Source organism: Hippocampus comes, unplaced genomic scaffold (assembly GCF_001891065.2).
Source record: "Hippocampus comes isolate QL1 unplaced genomic scaffold, H_comes_QL1_v1.1 scaffold176, whole genome shotgun sequence".
NCBI classification, from domain to species: Eukaryota; Metazoa; Chordata; class Actinopteri; order Syngnathiformes; family Syngnathidae; genus Hippocampus; species Hippocampus comes.
In genome coordinates this window covers 1,806,837-1,820,239 of record NW_017805826.1, presented here as the reverse complement: position 1 = coordinate 1,820,239, position 13,403 = coordinate 1,806,837, and the positions used below count along the sequence as shown (strand labels likewise).

The 13,403-nt window shown below is 42.0% G+C and overlaps 1 protein-coding gene across 1 annotated transcript in view; it reads left to right on the top strand.

The window, feature by feature from the left end:
* The window catches only part of LOC109526095 (uncharacterized protein KIAA1522 homolog), a 30,841-nt gene that overhangs the window by 12,120 nt on the left and 5,318 nt on the right, over positions 1-13,403 (top strand). The window contains exons 2-6 of the mRNA XM_019887124.1: positions 60-372; positions 12,558-12,698; positions 12,803-12,843; positions 12,929-13,064; positions 13,277-13,387. Of these exons, the coding sequence (XP_019742683.1) occupies positions 60-372; positions 12,558-12,698; positions 12,803-12,843; positions 12,929-13,064; positions 13,277-13,387 (742 nt within the window). The remainder of the gene's footprint in view (positions 1-59; positions 373-12,557; positions 12,699-12,802; positions 12,844-12,928; positions 13,065-13,276; positions 13,388-13,403) is intronic.

The window sequence follows — 13,403 nt, the reverse complement described above, 5'->3', positions numbered from 1 at the left end:
AAGATTTGTGAAAAAGCCCTTTGTTTTTTTTTTTTTTTTTTTGTGCGTGTCTGTTTCAGGGCTCAAATCCAGCAAGTGGTGGGATGTCCAACCGAGACTCCCTGGGTTTTGGGGAACTGATTCCCCACGATGTGGTTGAGATCTTTGCCCAAGAGAAGCATCATAAAAAGGGGAGGAAAAAGCGCAGTCACTCCCTGGGCCGGGCCTTGGGTTGGCTAAAGGGCAAGAAGAGGAAGAATCTCGACGCCAATGCGCAGAACCCCGGTCTCGGCCCCGCGTTGGACTTGGCTTTGGACGGACACGTGGCCGCGCATCTCGGCGGGAACAAGGGAGGACACAAGTCAGGAAGACAGACCCAAGGAAACAGTCATGGTAAGAAGCCCTCGCAACTTCTATCATTCGCTTTTTGCAAGCAAGTTTTGGCCTCGTCTTTATGCAATTTGATTTTCATCTTGAACCATGAAGTTGAAGCACAACCTCCAGAGCAGAACACAATTGATTCTGAGACGCTGGTTGACTGAATGTAAGATTTTAACAAAACACAATGTGACAATGGTGCAATGCAAAAGGGATTCGTGCTGCGGATATGCTTCATGAAAGTCGCTGAAGTGACGAGAGTAAACCACAAGTAAATCAAGTATTTTCCCTCAAAGTTGAGAATGAGTTTCTCAACGTAACCGGTGTACATTCTTCTCGCGTTCGTCTTCTCGTGTAAGCCCTTGTTTTGGCTTGTCCTTGTCAACAACAAGCCAAAGAAAAAGCACAACACTCGTATGGCGTAAATTCATATCGAGGGCAGCTCGAATTTCAAAGTGCAACTTTTTAGGCTTATTTTTTTTCCCCCCCCAAATTTGATTTGAATGAATGTGTACATTTAAAACAAAATCAGTCTTGAAAGCTGCCCGAGACTGTTCTAATGTAGTCAGCCATTTTTTGTTGTTTTTTTTTAGTTCAGCCCTTCTATGATGTAATACAAATTTGGAAGCTTTTTTTTCCTGGCTCATTTGAATTTGGGCTGAAGATTTGTTCATGTCCCGGGAATGTACCTCAATCATGCAAAGTTCAATAGCTGCCTGCCAATGTTGGCATTCCAGAACACTTTGAATGCATCACCACATACAGTTTGGAATATCTTCGGAAGGCAATTGTGTTCACGCACATATATAAATCGATTCGAGTTTTGTGTTGACACAACGCAATACTTAGAAATGTTGCAACTCCACCGCAACATTTGCAATAAGTTAAAGGAAACCTGTGGAATATCTTGCTCCTTCGCCCCGGGCCTACATGTTTGTTCGCTGGAAGACTGTTTGAAGAGGCTGACTTCCTCCTCACCGGCTGACCTTTCGGTCTGCTTTCTTTTCTGTTGTCTCTCCCGTTCTGTGATACAATCACCGACTTACCTGGTGTGTTTCACCACCGAGTGCTGCACTCAGACTCTGTGAATCAGGGCTTTTACAGACATCAGGTCACCCTCGCACAGCCGTCGGAAGGCGGTTTAAACACCCACACGCTTTGAACGGCGTAAGGTATTCACACTCACCTGCAAAAAAGTGACTTTTCCCAGAGGTGCGCTCAGGAGTTCTTGTCTGAGCTTGCACATGCCTGCGACACAACCCCAAACCAGTTTTCTCTTTGCAGTCTGCGCAACCAGTTGCGAACTGCACATTCCGTTTTGTCGACTGCAAAATGGCAGACTTTAAGTCTTTGCTAAATTTAACACGGTCATTACTCAAACGTCTTTGTCACAGGTATAATCAGAAGAGAAAATATCAGACACAGAGGCAGTACTTTTTGCAAATGAGGCAGCTCTCGCAAGAGCACAAAAGTACTGCTTGTTTGGAGCCGTTTTTATCCACGGTCTTCTGGCAACAAGCACTCTTGTAGTTTTGCCTGATTACACTCCAGACGAGCGAGAGTCCGCCCGCTACGCTCACTGCAACGTCTCAAAGTGTGAACCCAAAACCTGAGTAGGGTGGGTGTCAGGGGATTTCCACAAAGTCCAAAATAATGTCGGCTCACACAGATGTTTCATTTCCACAACTGTTAAATAAGAACACACGTCCAGACATAACACTACTTAAAAATCGAGAATGGAAACCTAGAATACGTGGCTTGTTGTTTGTCTTTTCTAAGATTGATATCTTTGTCAAGGTTGTTGAGAGACTGGTTCGAATTCGAATTTACTTGTGGATCTAATAATGTGTCTGGCGAGTGCAGGCACCTCGTTTTGCTGTATATAGTGCTCCGTGTGGTTCATTGCGGCCGCAAGAAAAAACTGAAGGTTTTGGAAAAAAAAAGTCAACTCGGCTGGAGATAAGGAGATATCGTTTTGCAAGGACAGCTTGCAGGTCAACCATGCAAGCAGGGCCGAGTTTATTCCCTTGTCTGCACAATTGACTGCCAAAATGTATTGTGTAAATGAAGCATGTAGAGTTTCTCTTAGTTTGCCCTTTTCTTGTTGACGTCATTACCAGAGAGGATTTGTCTGTGACTCCTTCATGCATTTTGCTTTACATACAATAAAACCTCTCAAGTCAGCCGGAATCAATTCTGTGATTGATTTCCAAGTTGCTCTTCTTTGGAAAACAATTTTGTTATCGTAAACAATGCAAACACAACAGCAAAGAAGGAAAACCACGAGGGGTGTGCATCTTTCCAATGAAAAAAACAGATTCAGCACATATCTCACGATACTCGGGGTGCGATACGATTCAAGGACGGGACATTTTAGAGCGGAACGCCTCGGGTTCGATTTGGTGAAATTACAGATCAATTAGATAAGGTATGGCTCACTTTGAGAGGATGTTGTGGTTCGTTTCATGTTGAAAGTAGACCACCAATTTACTGTAGGAATGCCAGTACCATAAATTTGTCAAAAGACGATTTGATACGAACCTTAACACGCGGGGTGCAATACGATGGAAGGACGGCATATTTTTAAAGTAGAACGATTCGGTTAGTTTGTGTTTTCCAATTCAAATTGTTTTTGGGGGCGGCCCGGTGGTCGACTGGTTAGTGCGCCAGCCTCACAGTGCAGAGGTGCAGCGTTTGATTCGGGCTCCGGCCTTGCTGTGTAGAGTTTGCATGTTCGCCCCGTGCCTGGGTGGGTTTTCTCTGGGCACTCCGGTTTCCTCCCACATTCCAAAAACATGCGTGGCATGTTAATGGAACACTCAAAATTGTCCCGAGGTGTGAGCACAGATGGTTGTATGTCTCTGTGTGCCCTGCGATTGGTTGGCAACCGGTTCAGGGTGTCCCCCCCCCACTGCCCGAAGACGGCTGGGATAGGCTCAGCATGCCCGGCGAACCCTTGTGTGGATAAGCGGATCAGAAAATGGCCGGATGGAATTTGTTTTTAGTTCCACCTCTAAAAACTATTACTGCAAGACTGGCAGATGCGTAGAGGAGAGAGAAGAGGAAAGATGTCGTTTGTTGTCAAGTTTATTTGATTACTACCCCATTATGCTGTCCGCTATTTATGTTATTATACGTTCGCTAAAATTAATTTGTGTAGTTATGTTATTTCTTATTTTGCTGATAATGTGCCGAGCAGCCTAACCCATTTCCAGTTTCATTTGTGATCATTACACTGTTATGTCCCTGCGGACTGGCGCAACCCTTAGCAATGAGCAGTTTGTGTACAAAAAGTTGCTATTGGCAACAAGCACAGTCAACTCCCTTCTGTGTGTTTTCTGTGAGTAACCTTCAGGAGCAGGACACGCTGGACTGTAGCACGCAGGCACAGAGAATTAGATCCCCCCCCCACATGAGCTTGTGATGATGATGCGTACCGATGCCAGAAAGGGGCCTCCTGGTCACTCAATGCCTGGCACCGAGCCAGTTCATTAAAAAGCTGTGCCAGCACTGTTACACTGACGGAGGAACAAGAGGTTTTGTTTTTCCTGACCTCTCACAATTCCTCCTCTTTGAGAAACTGGCACCCACTAAGGATCATTATGTGGCAACGACACCAACACCCGAGAATCACTTTGGTTACAGCCTTCATGTTACAATTACAACCACAGAGAGCGAAATAAGATTTGTCAATTTCCAGGGACTTTTGCCACTTCATTCATGACACAAGATACAAATCTGACTGTTTACCCTTTTATTCTTTGCAAAAAAACTAGACCCCCGCCCCCTTGCCCCCAATGGAAGTTATGTTTTTTATCGCATGCTTGTTAATTAGCATCAGGATGAGGCATGAATGACTTCACCAATTTCCTCAAGTCTTTTCGGAGTGGATGGAATGAAACACAAATCATTTATATCACTACACTTTCAAACTGCTCCTGAAAATAAAGTGCGAAAGTTATTTTGTGCTTTTATTATTCGTTATTATTAGTATTATGCATACTACTTTAACGTTGAGGTAGGTCCAGTCTTGTTTGGACATCCTGGTTTTATGCCAACAGAGGGGGAATATTGGCTGAGTTGAAATCATATTGATACATTTCATATGCACTTGTGCAGACGCAACAAATTATTGAGAAAGGTTATGCCAAACAAATTTGCCTCTGAGTTGTTATGCTTTCGGTGGTAGCACTCGGTGTCGCAAGGGTTTGTGACCCCTGATCTAGATGATGCATCCAAAGTTGTCTGACCTTTCACGTTTTTTCGGAATGTTTTTTTTTTCTTTTTCTGTAAACAAGATCGGTGGAATTTGAACAGCACAGTGGCTGGGCTGGAGTGATAGATAACCTCTGACCTTTTGGATCTTTTAGTCTTATTGGCATCGTCGTCCTTGCTAACCAACTTGTGTATGCATTTCAACTTCAATGAAGTTGAAATGAATCAGATTCTTTTGTGCAAGGAAGCAGTTTCATGAATAGTTAGAAGGAGCAATCACGTTAATTATATAATTGTACATCGCACATGTGTATGCGGCTATGTGCGACGGAGCGTGGTGTCGACTGTTTGGAAAGTGGATTATTTCTAGCTCTGTTGAGTTCTCTTGTAAACAGTGGTAGTTATCGCGAAGAAGTGGCTGTCACATTAACTATATAGGTACTGTACACACACGTAATTTTGCTTGCATGCACACACAGACACACCTGTGCATGACCAAACTTGTAGTGGCATTTTTTTTTTTTTATAAACTTCATTTCCTGTCATTTTATGTATTTATATTATGCATGATGCTCGTTATGAATGACTGGCAACGAGCGGTTTCCTTCCAGTAATTGCATGACACATGTGCGTGCATGTGCATGAACCGTCGCAAACAGTCAAGCGCTCCTCTTGTAAGTGCGTCAGAGACCGGGAAGTTTGCTGATTATGAGTGGACATCAAAATATCAAAACTAGTCAAATGGACCGAAGATGTCATTTGGGCCCAAGCACAGTTCAGATGAGGCAAGCTGATGATGGTCGGGGTCATGGACTCCTCTCCACATATACATCAGCAGGTCACCTGTTTTCCCCAAAGGCCCCTTCTAAGATTCCGCACATGCCTGACCTTTATGAAGCCATTTGTTGGAAGGAGGAGGATATAAGGAGCCTTGGTGTGATCGTTCGGATTGCAACATATGCCCAGGATATACAAAGGTGTGACACCGTCGCTACTGTTGCAAGTACAGGTTTTTCAGCTCCAGTTTCAGCTTTGTGTAAAATAGCAGTTTTAGCTGTGAGATGGCGGACAAGGAAATGAAACCCTGCCTTTCTTTGGGGAAGTGAAAGAAGCAGCCACATAGAGTTGCAAAAGGCACTTGTCAGGCAGATAGCTTTTGTCGAGGGGTTATGATGTCATCTCTCCAATTTGTTTGCCTTTAGCCACCAAGCGGTAAATGTTTGCTTCATCTCAGTATGGTAAACAATTCTTCTTGGAACAAACAACAAAAATGTGGTGGAGCGCCAACACTTGCATGGACAATACAGTAGAAAAATTAACTTTTTACATGATTCATAATTAAGCCTCAGCACTGAAACAACAATACAGTTTTTTTGTAGGTGGAGCCTATGCCAACAATATTGCTTAATTGTTTTTTTTTTTTTTCCTGGGCACATTCCAAATCATTTGTTGCTAGGCAGAATTTATGTCGCAGAATCATGTGTTTCCCAAAGCCCCGATGAAGACTGGCTAATACAAATGAGAGTTGATAGAAATGATCCGTTCCAATGTTAAGCTTTCCCCATCATAAACCTTTATGATTACGCTCACTGTTCTCAAACTTGTCATTGTATCTGTGACAATGCCATAACAAGGACACACAGACAAACTGGTTTGATTCACTGTCTTCCCTTCATTATGGAAAGTGACCAAAAACATTTTTAGTATGCATTCGCTTCAGGGAGGCGTTCCTTTTAGACGGCCGGGCTCAAAAGGAGTTTCTCACAAGTTGGTTCGCAACGTGTATGTGTGTTGTGATGACACTCGCTGATGTAATGAGTGGTTCTTTAGCTTGACTGCCTGATGGTAAGTGGTACTTATGTATGACAACAGGCATTTGCAGGTATCTATGGGGATTTTATTTTAGTTGAGGTCATGTGACCCCAACTGAATGGCTTTTGTGACCTATTTTATTTTATTTTATTTTTTAAAGACTTTTTGTGAAAGTGAGATTGATAGGATGCTAAAGGTGCATATCATATTTATAACACGCACAGAGACACACAAATGTTTTGGGGTCCCCCACTACACCCCTCGCGATCGACTTGAGACCAGTCCCCGAGTTACCGATCGATCGCGATCGGCGTATTGGGCACCCCTGTGCTACAGTGTGACTGTTGTCGAGAAAGAAAAATGTCGCAGTTTAGTGAGTACACACACAGACTGATAAGTGTGTCTTGAGTGAGTCATGCAGAGTAAATGCAGGGTTGAATGAGTGCTTTAGAACTACAAGACAAAAGATTTAAGAGTTGGACTCCATAGTATGGACGATAACTTGGCACTCTCACACAGGAGGTTTCAGTAAAACAAAGGTGCTGGTTGTTTCCTGTCCGAGCACACAGTGTTCTGTCAAGGTCAGGAGCCCACAGCGATAAACTCACACTCTTTTGATATTCCGATGACTCAGTCTTCCTTAAACATGTCTCTCAACTCACTCCATTACAGCGTGGCACACAACATCAAATCCAGTTTTATTGCCTGTAATACCATACAGTAAGAGTCTGTAAAGCTACACTTAAACTCGCACTAGCAGGCCTCGATAGTTTACATTCTCCTGCATGACCTTTAATGGAACCTGGTTCCTCGCTGATGTCTGATCCCTGTCAGAAGGGGTTTGATTATACGATAACGATAACCGTCACCTTACGAAACGTATAATAGCAAATAGAAATAATCCAGTGTCGAAAAGAGTCCACAGCAGGCTTGTTCAATGGCACGCACATGCCTCTTTGCAATGTGCTGTCATATACTCCACTAAAGCAACTGCCACCTTTCCCGATCGAAATGAACAGAATTCAACCTTGTATAGGGAAACAAATGCAAAATGGGATAAAGTTCGAATGCTTAAAAAAAAAAAAAAAACGTGCATGCAGTGAAGGACAGGAATGGGAGGGTAATTCTTGCCCAGGACTAGCACGGTTTGAATGGCCTTGTGTGAGTACGTCCTCAAGGGCCTTTTCTGCCAGACTGTTTAGCTGAAAATAGTTTAAATCGTTGTTATTTAGATGGTTTAAGTGACCACATAATTCTTGCAGCCTCAGAAAGCTAAATGCTCAAAGCTAGATTCTGCAAAATAGAGTGTGTATGTATACGAAGTGTTCACTCCTAGGTATATTTTGAGGAAGTATAAAAGCCCAAAAAGGAGGCAAAATTTGAAAGGAAATTAAAAATGGCAAACTTCTTTTTGAATTTGTTCATGTAGGGGCACAATCACTGGATTAATAATGTTATTCAGGTAGTATGGGCCTCCCTTAAACCTGTCTGGAATTGAGTGGCATTCATCATCCGGTTTCTCAGGGCATTTTTCACAATGTAGCGGTCATTAGCATAGGATGTGGCCAGTGGATGCCCACTTCTACATCTTTCTGTGACTCTTCCAGTATCTGTCTTGCAACCTACTGATGATACTGTGACATTCTAAGCTCAGCGGCCACTTCCATCTGAGAACGTCCTGTTTAAAGCATCACAATGGCAAGGTACCGTTGATCCATTGTTAGGTGTCGTCTTGGTCTCATGATGTCAAAATGTGAACAGTGTGATGAGGACGACTGTTTAAACACTAGCTCTAATTGAACCTGGACATTTATTGATCGCTTCAAAGGGTCATATATCTGTTGTGAATTTTGTCATTAAGCTCCTCGTTAGAGAACAGCAACTTGTGCAAAAAGTACTGAAACATTTAACAGTTGGATATGTGCATTCAAAAAGTTCACATTAAGCTCACCTTGAATGCATTTTAGGCTCGTCCTGAAGTTTCACTTGAAAGTCAAATATCCCTAAAAGTATGACCCCTGTAAATGTGCAAAAAAGGGCCAAAACTGGACTTTCAAAAATTCATAGTTCACTTTTTGTTCATTTTCAATTATGGCTGCAATTGACTTTTTTGAACGTCTTGGGGTGTTACATGTGTCTGCCAATTTTTGTAGGTGTTGGTCAAACGTACTGGGATTTTCTTTCCACTCTAGATGGCGCTGCTGAGCCATTTTGTTTCATGACAACTCTAAAATATCACATTTTTCATCAGGGCTGATGAGTGTGCAGTTTGAGTTTTTGTGCTTGTTTAGGTCCCCCCAAATGTTATTTTATTTGCGAAAAATAAACACAAAAACAAAATGATGATAATCATAATAATAGTAATAATAAATTATCCAAAGACAATTGGGACCTTCCTGCGTGGGCCCTAATAAAATACATCATACTCACCGGAGATGATGATTATTAAATTTATTCACACGTGGAGCTTGCTACAGACGTGTTTTGCTTGTCATGCTACCCATGTAAGGCAAATTCAAAATTTGCTTCGTTAATGAAACAGTCACATTTGTACAAAGTACTAATATGGTTTAGGTTGCATGACCCAGCACTGCTGTACTGATTCTGAAGGCTCTGGGCAGTTAAGATTAACATGGCAACCCATACAGGATGTACTGTATGGTTGGACAAAAAAAAAATAGTTTAAATGGTTGCAGAACTGCAACATCAAACTAATATTTTCGTTGCAATGGTTATCTTTGTAACATCACCATTTTAGGCATACTGTAATATGTATATTGGATCTTAATGGTCTGGTACTGCTGTAACTAATGTTGTTGTGAGTGCAAATCTTTTCATCCTTAATACAGTCAGTGGCCCATTCATGAATTCATGTTTCCCACTGTGGTTTGTGTTGGAGTGGTTGTCTCTGGTTCACAAAAATACTGAACAGCCAGGCTGTGTCAGAACTGAAAGGGGAAGGTTAGGGCAGGGTCTTTGCGCTATATGGGATACGTGCATGGAACCATGGTTGACACTGAGTCGCGTCACTTTTTCAAAGAGCTCAAAATGTTACTTATCATAGATATGCCTTCTGTATACAGTACACCACTGGTATTCATTCTTTTCGAATGCTTCTCGTGGTGCATATTCCGCTTACAGTGTGATATCACACGTCCCCTTGTGAAGCCGCAACAAATGCACGGTAATCCCCAACTGTCGACAGCAGGTTGAACAAGTTATTGTGTTACTGGAACTATTTTGTAGGTCTAATGCTCTTTGTAATGTTTTTTATTTGACAGGTTGATTTTAAGCAAAGGTCAGTTTGGCCACTTCAAGGTCAACGACACATTGAAATAATTGTTCGCAAAAGACTATCAGAGTTCGTATTCAGCGGGACCGTCAGGTGAATAAAATTGCCCTTGTCGTGTACAAAAGCAGTTGTCATCTGACCCCTATTAAATGACCGTATTATTGTGACCACGGAGATAGTTTTGTCATTCACTACAAATGGTGAAAAAAACGTTACCAAAAAAATGAAGAAAGACACATCAGCAACTTCATTTGCTACACTTTTAAAATCAAACATTTCATTAATTCTGCCTTTTTTTAACAAGACTGTTTTGATTAACTGGAGTTATTCTTTGAACAGAGTGTTGAATATTGCACTTGTATTGAACAAAAGTATGTACATTATACCTCACTCAATCAAAGATAAGCTGTCAACATTGTGGACTGTACCAAATGTTGTTGGCAATCAATTTATTTACATATTTCTGAAAGCCTTTTGTCGTTTTCCAAATATAAAGAGAATTAATATTTACAGTATGACTCTTGAATGTAATCGCATTTCCATAAGCAGATTTTCTGTCACACAATGTTTTTCCCTTTCTGGAGGCTGAGCTCTGTAACTTGAATAGACTGGTTACGCACACGATCGTGTCCAGTGGATTTAGCAAGTTTATTCAAATCCAAGATGTAAACATCAGCCCGGATTTGATACATAATCACTTACAGCCTGTTAATACTGTCAATCCACCACAGACAGATGGTGCTTTTAAGAGGTCAGTGATTAATATGCACACATATTCGAGTTGCAGTCAAGTGATAGTTGACAAAGTTCCTCATTAACTGCCAGTCGCACCCCACCCATGCCTCTCCTGTCAAGCGTGTTCAGCCACAGTAACTAGACACTGTCTTGTGTCCATGTCAAGTCACTCTATACATACTGTACGTGCCAAAACAGCAAGCCGGTGTGGTTCATTTATTTTTTCTTTCTGTATCACACATAAAATTTCATTCTGCTCTTCTGCATACTGATTTTGTCTGAGACATTGAGACGATTTGCAAGCATAACAACCTTTTGCACGTGTTCATATGTCGTATATTCTGTCTAGCCGCAAATGTACACATTGCATGGGAGACGTAAATAGCAAATAACTAAATCAAGTCACACCTCAAAGACGTCATGTCAGTGTCACGTCCAACTAGTTTTCATCAATAAGTTAAGTCACAAATTAGTCTCCTATTTTCGTCTGACTCGTCCTGTTTACATTTTTACGACCTAACAAAGTTGTGTGAAGAGTACAGGAAGACGTTTCACATGTGTGGCCATGTGCTGTGGAGCTTCAGGCCACTTTTGAAACATGTTTTTAATCCTGTTTTTCGGAATTCATTGACTCGGTCTACATGCTCCCCCTTGTGGATAAATAATAAACCTCCCCATAAAGAGAGGGGCTTAAGAAATGTAAGCTTTTACAGTGAATAAGTGGGGAAACGCCGCTAAATTTCTCTTGTTTATCAAATCCCTGACAACAAGTCTTTCTTATTTGTTTACATTTACGACCACAGTTTGATCCCCGCTGACCAATCAGGCTGTTTGCAGATGGGCAGCAAGAGGGATGGCAGGAATTAGGCTGCACAGGATTAGTTCCTGAGCTCCGATTGTCCATTGGCTGTTGAGACATTGTCCACTTTGAATGGAATGGACAAAAACAACTTTTCAAAAACAACACGCATCATAATTTTGCCCTAATCGGGCAGTCTGTTGAAATTACATGTGGATTTTTGCCTAGTTTTGGTCAAGACATTTTGTTTTACCAAATTCTGTCGCACTTTTGGATCTTTGACGGGCTATAAAAGAAGTCATGGTGGTGCTTTTGACTAATGACTTGAGCTCAAGTTTCTACTGTTTTCCCAAGGTCAAGAAGAAAGGTAAGTGAAGGCAGCACATCGATTATTATCCGTTCAATCAAGCAGATTGGTTTATGTACGTAATGAGACCAGGACTGCTTCATGAAAACCAGTTCACTGTGGATCACACGTCCCCCTGTAACATGCTAATGTGAGAAAAGCATACTGCAATAGTAACATTATAGATAGGAAATTTCTAATTGCTGTTACAAAAGAGTGCTGACAAACAAGAGTTAAGCATGCGGCCGCTAAGGCTAATACGCACATGGCCTTCCAGTGACTGTGTGGCAAATTGAGGACAGTAGGTGGCTAAATGTAGAGCGGCTGTCAGCATTACATAAAAGTGTCTTAGCAGGTCCCACCGGAGTTGCATCACATGGCCCACATATTGAAGTGACTGTATGGTGAACAAGATCAAAAATTTCAGTACCTGATATGTTAGGTAAAGAAAATAAGGGCAATGTACAGCAACATGGAAATCAGTGATGATCGAAGTGCGAGAATGCGAGACATTCATTGGCCCGACGAAGTGGTTCTTCAGGTTTCTGTCTTGTTTGAAGTTCGCATGTGACTGAAAGTCATTTGTATCTCAAATCAGGTTGTCTTTTTCTGGACTGAATCCACAGTCATGAGACCTTATTGCTGCTGTCCCTGAATTACTTCAGCAAGGAAAAGTATAATATGACACATGGACAATTTAATGTGACGGTGTTTTACCTTTTCACTGTCTAATGAGATTCGGTCCAAAAGAATGTGTAAATCCCATCATTAATTATAGAAAAGTCGATTTAAAAAATATATATTATTTGATAATCCTTCTTGGCGTTTATGTCAAAGGCAAAGTTTAATCCTGCATTCAAGAGTGAAACTAAGGTTTTAATCTCATAGATTTTCTGTCTGCTGTTTGCTTCTTTGGGTACAGATGGGCAGCTAATCTGCTGTTAGAGTAACAATGTACTTTGCTAATCACCTCGCCTCGCTTTCTTGTTCTCTCTTTCAAGCTGCGCTAAATCTGCATGATGACAAGACCCCGCCTCCTCCGCTGCTCCAGGAGAACGTGTTCATCGAGGCCAGCAGGCCCAAGTACCTTGAGGACCTTCACAGTGAGGCCTTGGAAGGCTTGAAAATGATGCAGCAGGAAGGTAAAATGTTGTTGTAGTCCCGAAGAGGCAGTACATGCCATAAGTCTGTGGTTCAAAAGCGTGACATTGCAAAAGGGCAGATGTGAATGTCGCTTTTTTTGCAGATAACGCTGGACTGGAGTTCCAAGATGATGAAAGCACAATTGTAAGTTATTCTGCAACCTAATTTTCTCTATTTCTTGGGTAATTTTAGTTTCCGAAAATGAACTGTTATCATATACCCCTGTCAGTCGACAATGACGGCCCAGACAGACGGGGAGGGTGGAGGGTTTACGACTGACAGCACCATTCCTGACGCATCCTCTGTTGCCTCGATGAAATCGTCTGTGTCCACGAGATCCTCCCGCTCTGGTCTCACCAGGCAAGGTAACTGCAAAATAAGACGCAATGTTCAATTCCTCGCAATCAATGACAATTTTATCGTAATGGGTGATGGGTGGTGGGAGGAGGGGGAAGTTGGACACATTGCTAAATGTTTATAGTCGGCCTCAATTTTCACACCGAATTTACTTTCAATATGTTTTTGTATTTGTCGGACAATGTCAAGAGACTGTTCTTGCCTCTCTCTGTTTGACCAGGATCAACATTCAGGCCTTTAAACTCTGGGAAGCAAGCAGAAAAAGGCAGGACACGAAGACGACACAGGAAGACTGCGGCAAGCATCCCTCGGCATGTCCAGCGAGAATTCGGTATGGAGCGTATGTT